General features: G+C 39.0%; 1 protein-coding gene across 3 annotated transcripts in view; it reads left to right on the top strand.

Annotated features, from left to right (window-relative positions):
- The window catches only part of nompB (intraflagellar transport protein 88-like protein nompB), a 191,887-nt gene that overhangs the window by 27,919 nt on the left and 139,096 nt on the right, over positions 1-24,872 (top strand). For all 3 annotated transcript variants that reach the window (XM_076212690.1, XM_076212691.1, XM_076212689.1), the window contains exons 3-4: positions 3,427-3,546; positions 6,943-7,109. In XM_076212690.1, coding sequence (XP_076068805.1) covers positions 3,427-3,546; positions 6,943-7,109 — 287 coding nt within the window. The remainder of the gene's footprint in view (positions 1-3,426; positions 3,547-6,942; positions 7,110-24,872) is intronic.

The following is a 24,872-nucleotide window of genomic DNA, read 5'->3' as shown; positions in this document are numbered from 1 at the left end:
TGTGTTTGTGTGTGGTATTAGAGTGTTGTTGATGTAGAGATGAGGTATGTATTTGTGTTCTTTTGTCCAGTTGGTGAGAAGTGTTGCTGTAGATTTGGTTGGAGCTATTTTGAGTCTGTTTGTGATGAACCATGTGTTGAGTGTGTCAAGGTAAGGCTGGATTATTTCTGCAGCTTTGTCTGTGTTATGATGTGTGCATGTGATTGTTATGTCGTCTGCGTAGGAAGAGATTTGTATTTCTGAGGTGTCTGGTGTGGGTAAGTCATGCATGTATAGATTAAATAATGTGGGGGATAGAACTGAGCCCTGTGGTACTCCGTTCTTAATGTTTCTTATGTGCGATGATTGGCCATTATATGACACATGAGCATTCCTGCCTGCCAGATAATTGGCCAGCCATCTTTTGGTGTTATTGTGCATGTCTGTGTTATATATTTTATTTGTTAGGTTGTGGCGGGGGATAGCATCAAAAGCTTTACTAATGTCCAATGTTATAAGAGTGTTCTGTGGTGGGGCCTATCTGAATTGATGCCATCTAAAATTCTTTGTGTGAGGTTTGTCAAAAGAGTGTTTGTGGAGTGTAGTGGCCTAAAACCGTGTTGTGAGTCAGCAAGGGGAATATATGGTGTGACAAGTTTAAGTATTAGGCATTCAATGACTTTAGAGGGGGTGCAGAGAAGTGTGATTGGGCAGTGCGATGTTGGGATTGTTGGGTCTTTGTTCGGTTTTGGAATGGTGATTATTTTACCATGCTTCCAGATGTCGGGTATAGTGTTGTGTGAATAGCTGTAGTTTGCAATGTTTGTGAGTGTAGTTGGGAAGGTTTATGGAAGGGTCTTGACTGAGAGGATTAGGAGAGGAAGAGAGGGAGTAATTGGTGAGGAACAGTGTGGGTTTAGGACAGGTAGAGGTTGTGTAGATCAGATTTTTGTGGTAAGACAGATATGTGAGAAAGCTATAGGGAAAGGTAAGGATGTTTTTTGGGCTTTTATGGATCTGGAAAAGGCTTATGACAGGGTAGACAGAAAGGCACTGTGGAAGGTTTTGCAGATGTATGGGATAGGAGAAAAGCTGTTAAGAGCAGTCAAGAGTTTTTACGAAAGTAATAAAGAATGTGTTAGGATTAGAAATGGAGAGAGTGGTTCGAGGTAAAGGTGGGACTTTGTCAGGGATGTGTTATGTTGTTTTGGCTGTTCAATTTATACATGGATGAGGTGGTGTGAGAGGTGAATGTAAGGGTGGTGGGTCAGGGATTGGAAATGGATAAAAAAAATGGAGAAGAGTGGGAGATAAGCCAGTTGGTGTTTGCTGATGACACTGTGCTTGAAGCAGGATCAGAGAAAGGATTGAGGAAGATAGTGACAGAGTTTGGGAAGGTGTGTGAAAGAAGAAAGTTGAAGATAAATGTGGGTAAAAGTAAGGTGATGAGATGTACAAGGGGAGAGAGTGAGAGTGGCAGCAGACTGGAAGTGAGTATTGAGAGAAACTGGAGGAAGTGGATAGTTTTAGATACTTGGGTGCGAATGTGGTAGGAAAGGTAGGATTGGAGGTAGAGGTAGAATGGAGATTGAGAGAAGCAAGTAAATGCCTTGGTGGATTAAAAAGTGTAATGAGAAATAGACATTTGGGAATGGATGCTAAGAGGAGATTGTATGAAGGAGTGATTGTGCCGACAGCACTGTATGAGGCAGAAACATGGAGCATAAGAGAGGAAGAGAGAAGGAGTTTGAATGTGTCTGAGATGAAATGCCTGAGAAGTATGATAGGGGTTACTAGGCTAGATAAAAGAAAGATTAGTAAAAGAGATGTGGAAGGCAGAGGTGGAAGGAGTGAACATGAGGGGGCGTCCTAGGGTGAGATGGATGGATGGAGTAAAAGGGCCATTGGGAAAGAGGGGAAAGTCTGTTGAGGAAGGACAGGAGAGGACAGGAGATAGGGGTGAATGGAGAATGGTTGTGTATGGATGATGCTGTGATGTATGAGGGGGAGTGAGTGAGGGGATGGGGGTTGAGGAAGTATGTATGAAAAATAAATTGATGCAGCCCGAAAATATTTCTCCCCGTCTTCTCCTTTTCTGCATGAGGTGATGGGGAGGAGGGGTCACCGATTTAATGAAGTGGCCTTGCTGTGGATGTGCTGTGTCTTGTGACACTGCTTCTGACCCAGGGCAGTGGACAAGATGCAGGGATGACCCATCATCCAAGAGGTGCTAAGAGAAGAGGGAGGGAAGAGGGTAGTGGAGTATGTAGGGGGTGGAATGAGTGGGAGTCATTTCTATGCTTTGTCTTTTGGCTAACTCCCATGTAAGGGGGAAAAAAGCCTTTGGTATATGTATGTACTATTAAGATTTTATCTACACACCCTATTCCTTTCTTAACCCATGCTTTCCTTCTCCAGTTAATCCCTTTGTTCCCCTCCTAATTCTTCCATATGCCTTTCTATGTATGCATAACAGACTGATCCCTCTAAAGCTATTACATTCATATTTTTCCTCATTTCTTTTGTACAGTAGAACTATACATTCACTCTATCATTCCTCTGTCATAACCCCCCCTCAGGCACACAAACAATTTCACCAGTCAATCCTCTATAACTGTTCCTACTGTGTCAGACACTCCATATGACACCTATTTAAACCATATGCCTTATTGGCTTTCATCACTTTCAAGAATGCTCTCTGTATTTTGTCATTTACTGTAGCCCATTTTCTTTTCCCATCACAGTCATTTTTATGGTATCTCCCACTGCCACAAGTAATTCCTCCTAACTTCCTCCACATTCAACAAATCCCTGAAATACTCTATCCATTTTCTTATTACCACCTTTATTTCTATTAACATCTAGATGTCTACCTGGGTTACCCCCCCTCACTCTTTTCAATGCTTTCCAAAACATTTTATTTTTTTCAAAACTGGTAGACCTGCACTTCAAATTGCAGGATCACCACAAGCAGGTACCTATCACTGGTCTAAGTAGATTTACAGATTATAAGAAAAGACTTAATTTATATCGTAGGGGTTTGAATTTAATGCACTGGATTATAATCATGATTATCTTCATGGACATTCAGTTAATTTTGTATGGTCACAAAGTTAATTTTGTATAATCACTGTTTTTTCTTATTTGAACTGTTAAAAGTTGTAGAATATTTTGCTGTATATTCTATTTTGTATCTATATGCTGTAAAATGTTGAAAATAGCAGTCTGATGGAATACCTTTGTATTAAAAATTCTTGAAGTTTTTAAGTGTTAAATGTATTGATTTGAATTGTAGTGGATATAAAAACAAATCTTGAAGGAGTTCATAAGTAGTCGTAAGTATTACTATTGAATATATGTAAGAAATGCTAATTTTATGTTTTACTAGAATGGGCTCATAATTTTTATTTATTTATTTTTTTTCTCTCTCCACTGAATGGTGAACAGACACAAAGTCGGGCTCCAGTGGGGCTTGCTCCAGGAGGTGGGCCTCGATTGGGAACAGCATCAGGTCCTCGACTGGGAACAGCCACAGGTCCACGACTAGGAACTGGATCAGGTCCTGCTGTAAGAACCTTTTCATATGTTTGGTATTTCTATATCCATTTTGTTATGTCTGTGAGTTCTTTTTGATGTCTTCTGTATGGTGGTTTCATGATTCTGTGGTGAGGCCTAATAATATATATAAATATAAATAATATAGATAATATAAACATAGAAGTGTTTATATTATCTTAGAATTGGATGGTGTCCTAAAGGCATCATGCCAGTATGGATCTTATTTAAATGGGTCAAGGCCTTTAATAGGGGTGATACAGACAAGGTCATCATATTAAGACAATAGAATAGAACTTACAGTAATGTATTTAAATTGGACAAAATTGTATCTAAGAAGCATATAGGCAAAAACTGGTTTACCAATAGAGTGGTTAATGAATGCAATAGACTTAGTAACCATGTAGTGAGCATAGAAATTATTGGATGTTTTAAGAGATGGTTTTAAATAACTTTGGGATGGAGATAAATGTTAATGGACAATTAAGTGTAGGCTTTATGGTCTCTTGTGGTCTCATTCATTCTTATGTTCTTATTTCTCTTGAAAGGGATATTTCTGTGGGGCTGATGTTTGGGGGTCCTGGTGAAGTATTGAGCTTGGTGGTCTGTCTTAAAGAACTTGTTTAGTGATCTGGGTGTGAATGTGTTTTTTGTGTGGATGTATTGTATGGTACAGTTGGTAGGTTGTATATATTTGAGTAGAAAGATTTTTTTGTAACATTCAGCTAGTAGTATAATGAGATGACTGAGTGGAGTTGAGGATTCAAGTGAACTGTGTACCTATCATTTTATGATGATATTCTGTGGGGAGGACTTTAGTTTCTGTGTGCAGGTGTCCTACTAGGGTGGATTGTTCTTTTAATACTCTCAGTTCCTTATTTTGTATAGTTTGTAAAGTGTCATGTGTTTTGCTGATTGTCAGTAACAATGCTGTGGAAGTGTAGTTTAGAATACTTCTGAATTATTTGAAACCAGTAATTTCCCTCTATCATCAACAAAGCCTGTGCTTGCATTGGGTTTTGGTAGGCCTATTTTCTTTTTGACTTTCACTGTCAGATCTTTGACATTTGGGCTGAAAGTCATATGAGTATCAAAAGTGAGGCCTACAATTTTAGTTGCTTTTTCCCCAATGGAATGGTTTTTCACTGTTAAATGTCATTGTATTTTTTTTCATGGTTGTATGAGGTGAGCAGCGTTACTGATGATTTCTAGGATGAGGCATCCATTCTATTGTTTCTAAGTCTGCTCTACTTTTTTTTAGAGAAAGCTAAAGAAGAAGGAGAGTAAGAATAGTAAGAGTGGAAGATCTTTAACAGAAGAAACTGAAGTTATGGAAGAGAAAGGAAAAACTTCTGAATTTGAAATTATATATACTTATATTTGTACTTATGCTTGACTTTCTTCCTGAACATTGTATTTATTATCATCAACTCTCTTTCAAGACACAATTCCACCATCAACTTTCCACTACAATTTTTTCCCGGAACTCCATACTTCCCAACCACTCCATCTTTTAGTTAATTTCCTACCCTAGCATTAAGATCTTCCAATGCCACTACATTGACATTTCTCCCTAAACCCTCTAAGCACTCATTTAAATCTATCCAAAAAGTCTCCCTTTCTTCTACACTCCTCTCACTACCAGGCCCGTATGCAGTTACAAAAACCCACATCTCCCTTCCCAGCTTCACTTTCATCCACATCAACCTTAAAGAAACCTCCTTCCACTCTACCACACATTTACCTATTTCTTCACTTACTAGTATAACCATCCCTTCTCTCCTTCATCCTCTCTTCACTCCTGAGAACCTCCCAACTACACTCTCCCCTCCCTTTCAACTTAGTTATCTTAGTTTATCTTCAACTTCCTTCTTTCACACACCTTCCCAAACTCTGTCATTAACTTCCTTAATGCCTCCTCTGATCCTACCACAAGCACAGTGTTGTCAACAAACAACTGGCTTGTCTCCTATTTTTCTCCATTTTCCAATCCCTGGCCCATTACCCTTGCATTTACCTCTTGCACCACCCCATCCATGTATAAATGGAAAAGCCAAAACAACATAACACATCCCTGACGAAGTCCCACTTTTACCTCAGACCACTCACTCACCTTTTCTAATTCCAACACAGGCCCTACTACTCTCGTAAAAACTCTTGACTGCTCTTAACAGATTTCCCCCTATCCCATAAATCTGCAATATCTCCCACAGTACCTTCCTGTCTACCCTGTCATATGCCTTTTTCAAATCCATAAAGGCCCAAAAAATATCTCTACCTTTTCCTAAAGCTTTCTCACATATCTGCCTTACCACAAAAATCTGATCCATGCAATCCCTACCTGTCCTAAACCCACACTGTTCCTCACCAATTACTCCCTCTGTTCCTCTCCTAATCCTCTCAATCAAAACCCTCCCATAAGCCTTTCCAACTACACTCAACAAACTGATCTCTCAGAAACTACTACACTCACACTTATCCCCCTTTCCCTTGTAAAGCAGAACTATACAGGCACTCCTCCAGTCCTCTGGTACTCTACTTTCTTTTAGACAACCATTAAACAACCTCACCAGCCAGTCCACCATCACTGTACCTCCCTTCTTTAGACACTCCATATGATACTCATTTAACCCAGGTGTCTTACCTGCTCTCATTTTAATAACTGCTTTCACCTCACCTTTCCTTATTTCTCTTCCATTTTCCTCATTGATCACTGTCATTTTCTTAGCACTTCCCACTGCAACTACCTTTCCCCCCCTATCCTCCTTCACATTTAGCAACTCCTTAGAATACTCTGCCCATCTTCCTATTATTGCTGTCTCTTCCATTATCATCTCTCCATCTGCACCCTGTACCTTTTCTTTTCTACTTGATTCACCTATCCTTCCTCTCTTAATTTCTTTCCAAAACATCTTTTTATTACTTTAAAGATTGTCATATTTTTACTTCATTTCACATCTGCTCTCCTCTTTGCCCCCTTTATCTTATGCTTTACTTTTCTTCTGTTCTCTTTGTATCTCTCATATGATTCTCGTGTCCTATTTTGTAACCAATATGTGAATGCTTGTTTCTTCTCTCGTACAACCTTGTTTACTTTGTCATCCTACCACTCACTACCCTTCTTTCTATTTCCTCCTATCTTCCTTGTTTCACACACTATCTTCGCACACTTTGTGACTCCCTCCTTGAACCATCCCCATTCCTCCTCCACTCCTAGCTGTACTCTATCCTTCACTCCCTCCCACTCCTCTTTCAGGTTCTTCTTATACTCCTTTTCCTTTTCTTTCTCATTTATATACTTAGATTTCTTAATTAATTTCCATGCATATCTTGAATTTTTGCAGAATGCACATTTTTAGTAGTAACCTTTTCATTGTATCTAAGGATTACCTTTATTGCTCCACTCAGGTATCGCTACAGAGTTCTATGGGACCAGTGAGTGCAGAAGGGGCGTTGAAACGTCCCATGACTAGTATGCAAGGGACAGGTTATTCCTCACAGTCAAAATATTTTGATCCACTCAATCAAGCTTCCAAGGGACCAGCACCTCCACTTTCCATTGTTGCAGAGGAAAGGTTTGTTTGCATAACATAGTTATGAGTAAATATGTATGTTCTCTGCATCTGTGCTTTGTAGCATTTATGTAGTGGAATTGAATATTCAGCTTTTCAACGCTTAGCATTTTAATGTCTACTTTTTTTTCTTATCCTCTCTGAACCATAATCCATTGGTTGTGTTGTGACTCCCAGAGCTGTAATGATTACCAAATTTTTCATTTTACATGATTGAAGAACTTGGAAAATACATTTTTCTTCAATATATGATGGTCTTAAAGGAGAGAGTTTAGAGGAAGTGGGTAGTGTTAAGTATTTAGGGGCCCATGTAGCAGGGTATGGAGGAGTACATACATACATACATACATATACCAAAGGCTTTTTCCCCCTTACAAGGGAGGTAGCCAAAAAACAAAGGCATAAAAACCATTCCCACCCATTCCATCCCTAATACACTCCACTCCCCTCCACCCTCTACCCTCCCTCTTATCTTGGCACCTCCTGGATGACAAGTCATCCCTGCATCTTGTCCACTGCCCTGGGTCAGAAGCAGTGACTCAAGACACAGCACATCCACAGCAAGGCCGCTTCATTCAATCAGTGACCCCCCCCTCTCCGTCCCCTCAAGAAGAAAAGGAGAAGATGGGGAGAAATCCATTCGGGCTGCATCAAAGTTTTCTCATACATACTACCTCACCCCCCCATCCATTCCACCCCATGCATCACAACATCATCCATATACAACCATTTTCCATTCACCCCTGTCTTCTGTCCTCTCCCATCCTTCCTCAACAGTCATTCCCCTCTTCCCCAAAGCTCCTTTCACCCCATCCATCCATCTCATCCTAGGTCACCCCCTCATGTTCACTTCCTCCACATCTGCCTTCCATACCTCTTTTACTAGTCTTTCTTCACTCATTCTTTCCATGTGCCCAAACCATCCCAATACTCTTTCATCCACCCTATCTCCCAACTCCTTTACCACCCCCATTCTCCTGCTCACCTCCTCATTTCTCACTCTATCCAGCCTAGTAACCCCCATCATATATCTCAGACACCTCATCTCAAACACATTCAAACTCCTTCTCTATTCCTCTCTTATGTTCCATGTTTCTGCCCCATACAGTGCTGTTGGCACAATCACTCCTTCATATAGTCTCCTCTTAGCATCCATTCCCAAATGTCTATTCCTCATTACACATTTTAATCCACCAAGGCATTTACTCGCTTCTCTCAATCTACATTCTACCTCCACCCACACTCCTCCCTTTCTTGCCACATTAGCCTCCAAGTATCTAAAACTATCCACTTCCTCCAGTCGCTGTTCCTTATTGCTCACTTCTAGTCTGCTGCCACTTTCATCCCATGTACATCTCATCACCTTACTTTTACCCACATTTATCTTCAACTTTCCTCTTTCACACACTCTCCCAAACACTGTCTGTCACATCCTCAATCCCTCCTCTGATCCTGCTACAAGCGCAGTGTTGTCCGCAAACAGCAGCTGGTTCATCTCCCACTTTTCTCCATTTTCTTTAACCATCTTCAATCCCTGACCTACCACCCTCGCATTTACCTCTCACACCACCCCATCCATATACAGGTAGTCGTCGACTTACGACCTATGCGACTTACGACTGATCGACTTTACGACCACCAGATGGTGCAATAATATCTAACATTTAATAGAGTAATAGAATTGCAATGTTATGCCTGGCAGTGCAGTACATTACTCCGCACGCTGCAAGACGCGAGTACGATAGTTTTTGCAGGCTGCCGGCAGCGTCAGCATCCCAGCCAGCTAAATATTCTTTCATTTTGTTTGTTTGAAGTAAAATGTTTCCTAATTTTGCATTGCATTTTGTATTTTTGTATGTTTTGCAATTAATATAATATAACAAACTTTTTATGCCTAGGCTAGTTTGTTGTCGATAACAATATGTTCGGTACAGTACTTAAACGAAAAGAATGTGTTTTGTTGAAATAAAAAAAATCCTAATTTTGCCTTACATTTTGTATTTTTATGTTTTGCAATTAATAAAATGTAACAGTATTTTTTTATGCCTAGTCTGTTGTCGATGACAAAATGTTTGGCACAGCATTTTGTATTTTAGTGTTTTGCGATTAATAAAATGTAACAGTAAACTTTGTTTATGCCTAGTCTGTTGTCGATAACAATATTTTCGGTACAGTATGTAAACGAAAAGAATGTGTTTCGAAATATTTTTTTCCTAATTTTGCTTCACAATGATTTTAATGTAACCAACAAAAAAGGATTTGTAGGTCAAAGATGACAGGACTTTATTCAGTATGCGTAGGCCTCGGCTACGTTTCCTAACGAAAATGATAAAAAGTTAATGAATATTAAACAACGTAGCTCAAAGATAAGATTTTCTTCAGTATGCATACGTTTCCTAAAGAAAGTCTGATGGTAAAATAATACAAAGGTTAACAAATACAGTATTAAATATCATAGGTCAAAGATGATTGGATTTTATTCAATATGCTTAGGCCTAGGCTACGTTTCCCAAAGAAAATCAGATGAAATTATAAAAAGGTTAAAATACTATACAACATAGTTCAAAGATGCTAAGATTATTTCAGTATGCTAAATATACAATATATATATATATATATATATATATATATATATATATATATATATATATATATATATATATTATATATAGGGTAATATATACTGTATATATATATAGACCGACTTGCGTCCAGATCGACTTACGACCTGTCTGTCGGAACCGAACTCGGTCGTAAGTCGACGACTACCTGTATAAGTTGAATAGCAAGGGTGACATAACACATCCCTGACGAAGTCCCACCTTTACCTTGAACCATTCACTCTCTCCATTTCTAATCCTGACACATGCTCTACTACTCTCATAAAAACTCTTGACAGCTCCTAGAAGCTTTCCTCCTATCCCGTATATCTGCAAAACCTCCCACAGTGCCTTCCTGTCTACCCTGTCATAAGCCTTTTCCAGATCCATAAAAGCCCAAAAAAACATCCTTACCTTTTCCTATAGCTTTCTCACATATCTGTCTTACCACAAATATCTGATCTACACAACCTCTACCTGTCCTAAACCCACACTGCTCCTCACCAATTACTCCCCCTGTTCCTCTCCTAATCCTCTCAATCAAGATCCTCCCATAAGCCATCCCAACTACACTTAACAAGCTAATCCCTCTGAAACTACTACACTCACACTTATCCTCTTTTCCCTTGTAAAGTGGAACTATATGGAACTATACAGGCACTCCTCCAGTCCTCCAGCACTCTACCCTCTCTCCAATAAACATTAAATAACCTCACCAGCCAGTCCACCATCACTGTACCTCCTTTTTTTAGACATTAGAAAAAATTAAAAGGTGTATAGACAAACTCAAAGTTAATAAAACACCAGGGCCTGACGGTTGGCATCCAAGAATCTTAAAGGAAATAAAAAATGAGATTGTTGTTCCATTAGAATATATTTTCAAGAAATCCATCATATCCGGAGATGTCCCAAGAGAATGGAAGCTAGCTAACGTCACTCCCATATTCAAAAAAGGTGACAAAAAGAAACCAAATAACTATAGGCCTATAAGTTTGACTTCAATCGTAGGAAAAATAATGGAAACTATCATCAGAGATGCTATCGAACATCATTTAGAAAGTAACCGTTTGATAAATGATAGCCAGCATGGTTTCAGACGGAAACGTTCTTGCGTGACTAACTTACTCGAATTCTACAACACAGTTATCTCGAATTATGACAAAAGAAACAATATAGATTTAGTATATCTAGACTTTGCAAAAGCTTTTGATACCGTCCCACACGAAAGACTACTTACTAAATTAGCTTTGCATGGAATAAGTGGTAGCCTATTAGGTTGGACTAGTAATTGGTTGAATGGTCGAAAACAGAGAGTTGTTTTAAATGGAAATACTTCTGGATGGAAAAGTGTTGCAAGTGGAGTTCCTCAGGGTTCCGTTCTTGGGCCACTTCTATTCATAGTATATATAAATGATATAGACCATGGACTAAAATCTACTGTTTCCAAATTTGCTGATGATACAAAACTGTGCGGAGTGGCAAATGATCACTTAAACCAATTAGATATTCAAGAAGATTTAGATCAATTACAGCAATGGTCTGAAAAGTGGCTAATGAAATTTAACACAAGTAAATGCAAGGTAATGCACATAGGTAAAAATAACAGTAAGTACGATTACAAGTTATTTGGTAATTCGTTAACAAAAGTGGATAGTGAAAAAGATCTCGGCGTAATTATCAGTAACGACCTCAAATCATCCAAGCAGTGTATTTCAGCCTCTGAGAAAGCAAATAAGATTCTGGGACTGATTGCGCGATCTTTTTATTTCAAAAGTCCATCACTCATTAACAAGCTATATAAATCGTTAGTTCGTCCACATTTGGAATATGCTGTTTCCGTATGGTCACCGAATCTCATTAAAGACATTGACAGACTGGAAAAAGTACAACGGCGAGCCACAAAACTGATTCCAAATATAAAAAATAAATCATACAAAAATCGACTAAAACACATGAATCTGTTTTCCCTAAAAAAGCGTAGACTCAGAGGTGACTTGATACAGGTCTTTAAGATTTTAAAGGGAATTGACAACGTCAAAAGTGACCAAATTTTCACATTGAATGAGAATCAGACAAGAAACAATGGTCTCAAACTATCCGGAAATAGATTCAATTTGGAAGTAGGTAGAAACAACTTTGCCAACCGTGTAGTTAATGAATGGAATAAACTTCCTGCACAGGTAGTGCAATGTAGTTCAGTTTGAAGCTTTAAGAATCAGTTAGATAAATACCTAAGTAAGATGCTGTAATGATTATAATTTATCTTATATTATTTGCTTTTGTTTTGTCATCATTTGTCTGTCTGATTTTCATTCATTATTAGTTATATGTCAATTTATTATTATTTACTATTTACCTGTTTGTTTATTATTTAACTATACCTATGCATTTATTTATGTATTTTATTTGTTATTTACATTATTATAGTTTTTTATTTATTGTTTTATTATTAATATGATTTTTTTTTCGCATCCGACCTAGATATGGATCAAAAGGTCTCCTGTCGGCATGCTCCGCCTTTGTAATCCTTTGTAATCCATCCAGACCAGGTGCTTTACCTGCTCTCATCATCTTAACAACTGCCTTTACTTCACCCTTCCTTATTTCTCCCCCATTTTCCTCACTCATCACAGTCATTTTCTTAGCACTTCCCACTGCAACTATCTTTCATTCCCTATCCTCCTTCACATTTAGCAACTCCCTAAAATACTCTGCCCATCTTCCCCTTACTGCCTTCTCTTCCATTATCATCTCTCCATCTGCACCTTTTACCTTTTCTTCTCTACTAGATTTGCCTCCTCTTCCCCTCTTAATTTCTTTCCAAAACATCTTTTTATTACTTCCAAATTTTGTCATACTCTTACCCCATTTCACATCTGCTCTCCTCTTTGCCTCCTTTACCTTGTGCTTTACTTCTCTTTTCTTTGTACCTCTCATATGACTCCCTCCTATTTTGTAACCAGTCTGTGAAAACTCGCTTCTTCTCTTCTACAACCTTCTTTGTTTCCTCATCCCACCACTCACTACCCTTCCTTCTATTTCCTCCTGTCCTTCTTGTTCCACACACCATCATTGCACACTTTGTGACTCCCTCCTTGAAGCATCCCCATTCCTCCACTCCTAGCTCTACTCTATCCTTCACTCCCTCCCACTCCTCTCTCAGCTTCTTCTTGTACTCCTCCTTTTCCTTCTCATTTAAAGAGTTCACCCTATGCACCTCCCTACCTTTTGTCCTTTTCCTCTTTCTCCATCTATCCTCCACTCTCAACTTGCCTTCCACCAAAAAATGATCTGATATTCCTCCACTCTCTTCCCTTAGAACATGTACATCCTTAACTCTTCCTATTATACTCCTATGTACCACTACATAGTCCATTAACGCTTTATCTACCACCCTTCCATCCACCACCCTCTCCTATGTGTACTTATGCTTGACTTTCTTCCAAAACACTGTATTTGCTATCATCAACTCTCTTTCTAGACACATCTCCACCATCAACTCTCCACTACGATTCTTTCCTGGAACTCCACATTTCCCAACCACTCCATCAATTGGTTCATTTCCTACCCTAGCATCAAAGTCTCCCAATACTACTACACTGACATTTCTCCCTAATCCCTCTATGCACATTTAAATCTATCCAAAAAGCCTCCCTTTCTTCTATGCTCTTCTCACTATACACTTACAAAAACCCACATCTCCTTTCCCAGTTTTACCTTCATCTACATTATCCTTGAAGAAACCTCCTTCCACTCCACTATACATTTACTTATCTCTTCACTTACAAGTATAGCCACCCCTTCTCTCCTTCGCCCTCTCTTCACATCTGAGAACCTCCCAACTACACTCCCAAACTCACACTCGCCCTTTCCCTCAAAGCCAACACATCCATCTTTCTTCTCACAAACATACTACCTATCTCTTCCCTTTTACTCTCATCTGTACCACATCCACGCACATTAAAAGACCCAAACCTTAAGGTGCTGGTTGGAAAACTCCTAGACCCTTTTTTGTGTTTACTTTTTTTAGGAATGTCCCCTGTGGGGCTACAAGGAGAAGAATGCCTGGTCCCAATCCCTGTCCCGTTTTTCTTGCCTCTTACGATCCAGTTGGGAATACTTGGTGGCAGGGTAGTGGGGAAGTAGGAGGAGTAGGGGAGATAAATTGTAGAGTGAGGAAAGCAAGTAAATGTCTTGGGAGAATGAAAAAAATGCCATAAGAAATAGGTATCAGGGGAGGGAGGTAAAAAGAAGTGTATATGAATGGGTGATTGTGCCTACAACACTGTATGGGGCAGAAACTTGGAATATAAGGGGGCAGAAAGGAGAAAATTGAATGTGAGATGGAGTGTTTGAGAAATAAAGTAGAGGTTGCAAGGAAGGATAGTGAGAAATGAGGTGAGGTGGAGAGCAGGGATGGAAAGGGAGGTGGCAGATTGAGTTGATGAATGAATGCTGGGATGGTTTGGGCACATGGAAAGAATGAGTAAAGAAGACTAGCAAAAAGAGTGTGGAAGGCAGAGTTGGGTGGAGTGAACTTGAGGGGAATACCAAATGGGTACAAGGGGAATGTCTGATGAACAAGGAAGAGATAGGGCATGAGATAGGTGTGGGTGGATAATGGTTGTGAATGGATGATAAACAGATGCAGCCCAAAGGGATATTTCCTTGTCTATGTATTTAATTGTGAGGGGATGAGGAGGGAGAGTTTTTGTGTAAATGAAGCAGTGGGGTTGTACCAACTTTGAGTTTCAGGCCCTGCTATGGATGTGCATAATCTTGTTGCATTGCTTCTGACCCAGGCAGTAGGTGGAGGACAGGGATACACATGGAGCTAAAAGATTTTTTAAAAGGGAAACAAATGGGTGTGGGAAGGATGGAGGGTAGGTACATGCCTTAGCTGGCTACTTCCCTCATAAGGGGGAAGAAGCCTTTTGGTATATAGATAGTATAAGATGGTAATTGTATCAGACTTAAATTTAACCTTCAGAGAAAGGATGATTATAGAAATATGTTAAAAAAAACCACTGTTGTGCAAAGTACATACATATACAGTCACTATCCGAGTTACGACATACGCGAGTTACGACCACCCGTACTTACGACCACATCTAGCAGATGCCTATTATGAGTTTACTGTACATGTCTGGCAGCACAGCGCGTAAGATAGATGTGGCAACCGGCATCGCGTACGGCAGTTATGGCAGAGATGGAAAAGTTGCTATACACGTGGTTGGAAGGTAATAGGCAAAGAAATGTGAGAGTGATGTTGCAAGCAGTGCAAAGTAAGGCTACAAGTTAATTTCACATGTTGAAAGAACGTGCAGGTGAAGAATACGCTTCACATGAGTTCATAGTGAGTGCTGGGTGGTTTCGTTGCTTTCGAGAGCGTTACCAGGTTCACCACGTGTTGTCGAAAGGTGAGGCTGCTAGCAGTGATGTGCCTGCAGCTAAGACATTTGTGGAAGAGTTTGATAAATTATGGATGAAGGATATTTACGTACTTACGACCACGTCTAGCTGATGCCTATTATGAGTTTACTAATACGAATACACTATAATAAGTATTTTCTTTCTTTAACTTACCATATTATATTAACAACTAAGCAACTGAAAACAATACTGTATACAACTGTAGGAGAAAAGCTAAACGAAGAGTATGGGATCCAATGTATTTAACGTTTTGCCCACCAGGGCTTCTTCAGAAATAACATAGTGGACAAACATCTGACTCCTTATATAACCCGAGCTTGCGGGGAGAAACGAACATGAAACTGGTGTTAGAAAAAAAAAAAAAAATTAGAGACTGAACAACTTCACACCAGGCTTAATGACCCCCTTATGGGTCGATAGCCTTAAAAAAGTCCACTATGTTATTTCGGGAGAAGCCCTGCTGGGCGCAACATTAAATACATTGGATCCCATACTCTGTGTTTGGCTTCTCTCCTACAGTGTTGCTGCAGTCGTTGCTGCTTTTACTCAATGCTGTATACAAAGATAAATGTACTGTACCTATATCTCACACTTAGAATGGATTGAAATGGATGAGAAAAATAGATCTTAAAATTCACATATATTTAGAGTACATACAACAATTGAAGAATTAAGAAAAAATTATTAAAAGGAAACTACAATTTAAAAACTTAAAAATGGTAAGCAAGGTTATATTTAATACGTGTGTGTATTTACCTAGTTGTATATACCTAGTTGTATTTTACGGGAAGGGGAGCTATGCTCGTGGTGTCCCGTCTTCATATCTCATTTTATCTAAACTATTTTTAAATTCATGTATTGTTTTTGCACACACCACTTTCTCATCTAACTTGTTCCAACTGTCTATTACTCTGTGAGGAAAGCTGTTCTTTTTCAGATCTCTTCTATAGCTGTCTTGATTTTCTTTCCGTGTCCTCTTGTATTTCTATCATCCCATTTTATCAGATTCTCTCTATCAATAATTTCTATGCCTTTCATGATTCTGTAAATAGCTATCAAATCTCCTCTCTTCTTTGCTCTAGTGTCTGTAGTTCAAGTTTTTCTAGTCTCTCTTCATATGATAGTTTTGAGAGTGTTGGTGCCAATTTTGTAATTGCTCTTTGTATTCTTCCAAGTTTTTTTATACATTTTTTTGTACTTGGTGACCACATCATTGCTGCATATTCCAATCTTGGTCTTATCAGAGTGATTAGAATTTTCTACACCATTTCTTCATCCAGGTATGTAAATGCCACTTTGATTGTTCTTATTAAATTATAAGTTTCTCCAAAAATCTTATTTATATGTTTCTCAGGTGACATATTATTCATAACAATGACTCCCAGGTCCTTCTCATTTTCTACTTTTTTTATTCCTTCTTCTCCTAATTTATATGCTCCTGTTATTCTGTTTTTGCTTTTTCCAAATTCCATTATACTACACTTTTTAGTATTGAACTCCATCTCCCACTTCCTACTCCATTCCCATACTTTATTTAGATCACTCTGTAGTGACTCACAATCTTCTTCCGTGTTCACTTTTTTTTAATAGTTTTGCATCATCTGCAAAGAAGCTCATATAACTTTCAATTTCTTCATCCATATCATTAATATGGATGAAGCAAACATTATTGGGGCCAGAACTGTTCCTTGTGGAACGCCGCTTATTATTTCATCCCATTTTGAGTGTTTGTCTCTTATCACTACTCTCATTTTTCTTCCTTGCAAAAAGTCTTCCATCCATTTAAGCAGTTTGCCTTGTATTCCTCCTTCAGTTTCTAATTTCTTAAGCAACTTCTTATGTGGTACTTTGTCAAAAGCTTTTTTTTGGTCTAGAAATGCACAATCAGCCCATCCATCTCTTTCTTGTATTATATCTATTAGCCTTGAATAGAAACATATTAAATTGGTGATGCATGATCGTCCTTGTCTGAATCCAAATTGCCTTGGATTTAGCATGCTGTTTTTTTTCTTCTAAATATTTTACCCATCTACTTTTGATAATTCTTTCACAAATTTTTGCTATTGTACTTGTTAGAGAGACTGGCCTATAGTTGTTAGGGTCTTCTTTATTTCCTCCTTTATATATAGGTACTATATTTGCTTTTTTCCAATCTTCTGGAACTTTTCCTTCTTTCAAGGAACTATTTATTATGCTATGTATTTTGTCTGCCAGTTCATTCCTGCATTCTTTAAAATCCAGTTTGCTATTTCATCTGGTCCATGTGATTTTCTGACATCAAGATTACTCAATTGTTTCATGATTTCATTCTTTGTTACTTCTATTTCTTTCATAGGAGGGACTTTCTCTTTCCATTCGATCTTTTCCGGTTGTATGTTCTCCCTTGTAAACACTGATTTAAAATGCTTGTTCATAATTTCCACCATTTCTATTTCCTCTGTGTATTCAACTCCTCCTTGTCTTAATTTCTCCAAATCTTGTTTGTTTTTCAGTTTGTTTACAAATCTGTAAAATAGTTTTGGTTGATCTTTACATTTTTCTATGACATCTTTTTCATATTTTCTCTTTTCCTCTCTGCACGCTTGTACATATTCATTTCTATAACAAGTATATATTTTCCATTTTTCAGGTCTTTTGTCTTTCTTACATTTGGTCCAAGCTTTGTTTCTTTTGTCTTTGAACTCCCTACAATTTTTGTTGTACCAGCACTTTACATAATCTTTTTCTTGTTTTTGTCTTGGGACATATTTTTCCACTCCTTTTTTATAAATTTTTGTCAAAATATTCCATTTCTCTTCCACTGTTGTTTCTTCTTTGTGTATTCCTTCCCAGTTTTCATTTTGAAAGAATTCTCTTATTTTATCAAAGTTTGTTTTTTCATACAGTACATCATTCTTCCTTTTCTATATTGTTCATTTCTTTTCATGTATTTTTCCTCATTTAGTTCCAGTTCAATCAATATGTGGTCACTTTTACTTATTGGTGTTTTATATTCAATCTTTTCCACTATTCTAGGTTCAGATGTGATTATTAAGTCTAGTCTCGATGGTTCTTCATTTCTATACCTAGTGTTCTCTTGTATCCATTGTGTCATTGTATGTTCAATAATCATCTCGAGTAGAACATTTCCCCATGAGCCGTCTCCACCCTTTACTGTCATCTCTTCCCAGCAGACTTCTTTGCAATTAAAGTCGCCCATCATAACTATTCTTCCTCCATCTTCCATTATCTTATTTAATGTTATCCTTGTGTCATCTAACATACTTTTATGTTCACTCTCTTCCCACGAGGCTGTTTTTGGAGGCACATAATTTATCACAAACTTTCTGCTCTTCTTATCTCTATCTTCCACTTCGATCATAATCATCTCTACTGTATTCTTTCCATATGTGACACACCTCACGTTTATATCCTTCTTAGTCAGGAACATAACTCCACCCCCTTGCTTTGTCTCTCTGTTTCTAATCCAATAATTATATGCATCATGTCCTACACTGTTGGGTGGTAGTGGACCTTTTAATTTTGTCTCTACAATTCCCATTATGTCCGGTTCTTTTTCCTTCAGATAATCATTCAGCTCATTCAATCCTGTTATTAATCCATCTATATTTGTGTAAGGCACTCTTAGTTTTCTGCCACTTCCATTGTATTCTCTGTTTCCCTTTTGTTTTTCTCTAGTATGTTGTATTTCCTTACTTTCATATTCACTACTCTCCAATAGAATTGATCTTTTCTGACTCTGTTCTCTTCTCGTTTTTTTCCTTAGCTTCATGTCTTTTCATTTTTTCCTCCTCTCTTTCCTCTTTATTCATTTCTCTTTTTATCCATACCTTTTTATATTGTTCACTTATTGCTAGTTTCCCTGTTTTTGTTAAGATATTCTCTGCCGTCGTTTGCGACCTGAATTTAATCTTAATTGATCTGGTCTTATCTGTATTATACTTTCTGAGTCTATACATCTCTTCAATTTGTTTCATGATTTCAGGTTCATCTTCCTGAATTAATTCTAGTAAACTGCTTACTTTTTATTTTTCCTCATTGATTCTTGAAGTTCTATCTATGTTATGTTTCTCTTCCATTCCTAATATAATTATACATTTCTTTTTATCTACTAAGTCTCTTACTATATTCTCCTTCTGTCTCATCACTTTGATAACTGAGTCTTCAGTTTGTTGTTTCATTTGTTGTTTAATTATGTCAGTAAATGCAACTTTACTGTTTTCCTGGATTTTTTTTCAACCCTGTGCTTCTTTTGCTATGGCCTCTTTGTTGTCTTTATTATTCCTCTTTAATCCTTCATTCTCCTCTTTTACTTCTTTCAACTGTATTTTTAATTCTTCTATTTCATTAGTTAAATTTTTGTTCGCCTTCTCTAGTTCTTCCAATTTTTCAACTCTCTGCGCAATTTTGGCTACGTAACCGAACCTGTTTTCCCAATGTTCAGTCATCTTATCAAGTTTCTCCTCTAGTCTTGCCAATAGGGGGAGGTTGGTATCCCCCCCACCCTCTTTAAATCCCTGGAAACTACTATCATCACCTTCCACTGTGCTGCTCTTATCTATACTTCTAATCTTTACATTTTTGTTGTTGTTGTTGTCGTTCCCTAGACTGTCTGTCCGAGCAGTCCCGTCTCCCCAAGGAAGGCCACAGCCGAAACTGGGTTTTCCCACAAATCCTTTATAGAGTGTATGTTGTGTTGTTTGCGTGCATGATTGTGTATAATGCAGTCTTCCATTATGTGTTGTATGGTATGGGGTGAAGTGTTACATCCTGGGCAGCTGTTCACAACACGGTCGTCCAGCCTCTTCTGGTAGCTTAGAAGTGGTGGGTGGTGACCGCATCGCAGTCTGGCCAAGTGGACTCTGTCCTTTCGTGGGAGAGAGGATTCAGAAGGGTGGATATCAGGGGGTCTGGCATGCAGCAGTGTGTGGTCTTTCAGTGTGTTAATGGAGCGGTGAGTGATATGATTATGAATATGTTTCCGGAGGCTGGTATTTGGTGGTTGTGGAGGAAGAGAAGAGAGTATCTGTGCATAATAAAGGTCTTTGGGTGTAGTTTTAATGTTTCTTGGTGTGTGTGGGTGTTCTGCTATGTAGTGTAGCGGGTGTGATGTGTTTGTGGTGGCTGCAGCAAGTGTTTGTGTGCCTCTCATGTCGAGGTGGTCCTTGACTTTGAGGACTTTTGTTTCATGGTGTAAATGGTCTGTAGGTGTTGTATTTGTGCAGCCTGTAATTGTTTTTAGGGCTTTGTTTTGTATGATTTGAAGGGTGTTGTGGTGTCTCTCACTGAGATTAGGAGCCCATGCAGGACTCGCATAATTCATCACTGAGCGTATGCATTGTTTGTATATTGTTATATTAGTTTCTTTGTTTTGTCCAAATGTTGTTCCAGTGATTGACTTAAGTGCATTAAGTCTAGGTGTGCATTTGTTTTTTATGTTTGTGAGGTGTTGTTTGAAAGACATGGATGTATCGTATGTTACACCAAGAATTTTCGATGTGTTTGTGTGTGGTATTAGAGTGTTGTTGATGTAGAGATGAGGTATGTATTTGTGTTCTTTTGTCCAGTTGGTGAGAAGTGTTGCTGTAGATTTGGTTGGAGCTATTTTGAGTCTGTTTGTGATGAACCATGTGTTGAGTGTGTCAAGGTAAGGCTGGATTATTTCTGCAGCTTTGTCTGTGTTACGATGTGTGCATGTGATTGTTATGTCATCTGCGTAGGAAGAGATTTGTATTTCTGAGGTGTCTGGTGTGGGTAAGTCATGCATGTATAGATTAAATAATGTGGGGGATAGAACTGAGCCCTGTGGTACTCCGTTCTTAATGTTTCTGATGTGCGATGATTGGCCATTATATGACACATGAGCATTCCTGCCTGCCAGATAATTGGCCAGCCATCTTTTGGTGTTATTGTGCATGTCTGTGTTATATATTTTATTTGTTAGGTTGTGGCGGGGGATAGCATCAAAAGCTTTACTAATGTCCAATGTTATAAGAAGTGTTCTATGGTGGGGCCTATCTGAATTGATGCCATCTAAAATTCTTTGTGTGAGGTTTGTCAGAAGAGTGTTTGTGGAGTGTAGTGGCCTAAAACCATGTTGTGAGTCAGCAAGGGGAATATATGGTGTGACAAGTTTAAGTATTAGGCGTTCAATGACTTTAGAGGGGGTGCAGAGAAGTGTGATTGGGCGGTGCGATGTTGGGATTGTTGGGTCTTTGTTCGGTTTTGGAATGGTGATTATTTTACCATGCTTCCAGATGTCGGGTATAGTGTTGTGTGAATAGCTGTAGTTTGCAATGTTTGTGAGTGCGTGTATACCTTGTGGTCCAATGTGTTTTAGGTGGATGTTGCTTATGTTATCAGGGCCACAGGCAGATGAGTGCTTGAGATTATGCATTATGAGTTTTGTCTGTCTGTCTATGAAGGGTGTATAGTCTGAGTCTGTGGGGAAGTCTTTCTTACTTCGAATGGTGCGTCGGTCGTCAGGGTGAGATGTAAGATGGCTCGTCTGTGCAAAATGACGTATGAGTGCGTTTGCTTGTTGTCTGTTTGAGGGTAGATTATCTGTTGTTGTGATTATTGCTGCGTGAGAGCGTGTAGTGTTAGTGTTGGATAGTGTGATGCTGTTGAGTGTTTTGTACAATTTGCTGGTGTTTGTTTTGTGATCAAGTGTATTGATAAAGTTTTGCCAATTTTGTGTTTTTTGTTCATGTATTTTATTGGCAATGACAGTGTTTAGTGTTTGTATTTGGTCTGCTATGTTTTGAGGGATAGGTGTGGGGGTATCGTGTTTAAGTGTGTCACGTTGTCTGATGAGGCCTTGAATTTCTGGTGTGAAGTTGGGGTTGTGTGATTTTCTGTTGCCTCTAGGGATGTATCTCTTGTCTGCGTTTTGTATGATTGTATTAAAAGCGTGCACAGCATTGTTTATGTTTGTGATTGGTGTACTGTTAAGTGTTTCAAAATGTTGTTCTGTCTCTTCAGTAAAAGCTTCCCAGTTAGCTCTCTTGTAATTGGTGTAAGTGTGTCTGTGGCCAGCTGGGGTGCATCTTGTTTTGGTGGTGATGATGATTGGAAGGTGGTCAGAGCCAAGGGCTCCGACCACTCTCCATGATGTTGTTGGGGTTAGGCAGGGGGAGCAAAAGGTGATATCAGGAGAGGAGGGAGTGTAGAGGGCTTGGTATGGGATATGTGTATGATTATGCGTGTCGTTCATGATAGTCAATGAGTCGAATTGAGTCTGTATATCAAGCCCTCTGTCTGTGTCAGGGTTGTCGACATACCAGGCAGACGACTTGGCGTTGAAGTCACCACCCATGATCAGGTTGGGGATTGAGGTTAGTTGGCTAAGTTGAGGTCTGAAGGTGTTTGGAACTGTGGGGGATGATTGGGGGGGAATGTACATGTTAACTATTGTCAGTGTTGAATTGTTGCCTGTGCGGATTCGAATGGATTGGGTTTCTGTTGTGTTATCTGTGGTAGGGAGGAGAATTTTGGTTGTGGCACTTGTGTCCACAGAAGAGATGGAGTGGTGGATCAGGGTGATGAGTCCACCGCCATTGCCGTCAGTCCGGTCTTGTCTGATGGTGGTGTAATTATGAAATGATGGTGTTTTGTGTGAGTGTCTTAGTTTTGTTTCTTGTAAAATTGCAATGTGTATGTTGTGTTGTTTAAGAAAGTGTTCAAGTTCATGTTTTTTAGTGTTAATACCGTCAATGTTGTGTTGTAATATGTTGATGTTGTGTGTTTTGTATGTGTTGTATGTTGCCGTTTGGGGTTGAGGTTGGGGTGGTAGTGGGGAAGGTGTAGGATCTGGGTCAGAGGGGGGGAAAGGAGAGATCGGGGACAAAGGAAGGGGAGTACTAATCGGGGGTAAGGGCAAAGGGAAATTGGGAGTGTGTAAGGGTGTTGGCTGTGGTTGGGGAGGTGGGAGTGGGGTTACTGGAGGGCAGGTAGAACATGTCCAAGTGTTTGTGTATTGGTTTGTGTCAGCAAGTGTTGTACAAGTGAGGTGGGCCCAGTTTTTGCACATATTGCACTGAACTGAGCCCTTTGTCTGTCTGCTTGAAGTAATGGGTTTAGAGCATGTTGGGCATGTGTATTTTGTGGTGGGCCCAGGATTGCTCTCTACATCTCCGGCTAAAAGTAGAAGAAGAGGGGTGATCGCCGGAAAATCACCCCTCAGTGCAGAAAAAACGTAACATTGTGTGTTGGAAAAAAGGATTGTGGTACTCCCCCAGGTAGGTGTAGCTCCTCCTTGGGGATCGGTGCCATCTGCGTAGAGCTGATGGCCAGGGGTGGTTGCTGCTGATTGGCCCCCAACTCTTGGGGTTGGGGGGTGGTCCCACGACGTAGACGTTGCAGCTCCAGGACGTCACCAAAATCATTATTGTTGCTCCGCCTCTTGTTTACAAGACACCTGGCCTCCTGGACCATGTCCCCTTCTTCCTCATTTCCTTCCATTTCCCTCAATAATCCCTTCCCTTCTCCTTCCCTATCACTCCCCCACTACACCACGAGCACTCCCCTTCCCTATAAATACAATAAGGCACTTCCTGGACATTGAGATCCACGTAGATTTTCCTTTTTCTTCGGTACACTAATTCTCTCCGTCCATTCGACGAAAGTGTATTTACCTAGTTGTATTTACCTAGTTGTATTTTACGGGAAGGGGAGCTATGCTCGTGGGGTCCCGTCTTCATATCTCATTTTATCTAAACTATTTTTAAATTCATGTATTGTCTTTGCACACACCACTTTCTCATCTAACTTGTTCCAACTGTCTATTACTCTGTGAGGAAAGCTGTTCTTTTTCAAATCTCTTCTATAGCTGTCTTTTTTTATTTTCTTTCAGTGTCCTCTTGTATTTCTGTCATCCCATTTTATCAGATTCTCTCTATCAGTAATTTCCATGCCTTTCATGATTCTGTAAATAGCTATCAAATCTCCTCTCTCTTCTTTGCTCTAGTGTCTGTAGTTCAAGTTTTTCTAGTCTCTCTTCATATGATAGTTTTGAGAGTGTTGGTGCCAATTTTGTAATTGCTCTTTGTATTCTTTCAAGTTTTTTTATACATTTTTTTGTACTTGGTGACCATATCGTTGCTGCATATTCCAATCTTGGTCTTATCAGGGTGATTAGGATTTTCTTCACCATTTCTTCATCCAGGTATGTAAATGCAACTTTGATTGTTCTTATTAAATTATAAGTTTCTCCAAAAATCTTATTTATATGTTTCTCAGGTGACATATTATTCATAACAATGACTCCCAGGTCCTTTTCATTTTCTACTTTTTTTATTCCTTCTTCTCCCAATTTATATGCTCCTGTTATTCTGTTTTTGCTTTTTCCAAATTCCATTATACTACACTTTTTAGTATTGAACTCCATCTCCCACTTCCTACTCCATTCCTGTACTTTATTTAGATCTCTCTGTAGTGATTCACAATCTTCTTCTGTTTTCACTCTTTTCAGTAGTTTTGCATCATCTGCAAAGAAGCTCATATAGCTTTCAATTCCTTCATCCATATCATTAATATATATAGCAAACATTATTGGGGCCAGAACTGTTCCCTGCGGAACACCGCTTATTACTTCATCCCATTTTGAGTGCTGGTTTCTTATCACTACTCTCATTTTTCTTTCTTGCAAAAAGTCTTCCATCCAATTTAGCAGTTTGCCCTGTATTCCTCCTTCAGTTTCTAATTTCTTAAGCAACTTCTTATGTGGTACTTT

This window comes from Oratosquilla oratoria, chromosome 30 (assembly GCF_046742065.1).
Source record: "Oratosquilla oratoria isolate Oo_2021 chromosome 30, ASM4674206v1, whole genome shotgun sequence".
Taxonomy (NCBI): domain Eukaryota; kingdom Metazoa; phylum Arthropoda; class Malacostraca; order Stomatopoda; family Squillidae; genus Oratosquilla; species Oratosquilla oratoria.
Note: the sequence above shows the minus strand (reverse complement) of the source record. Positions and strands in the feature narration are given on the sequence as shown.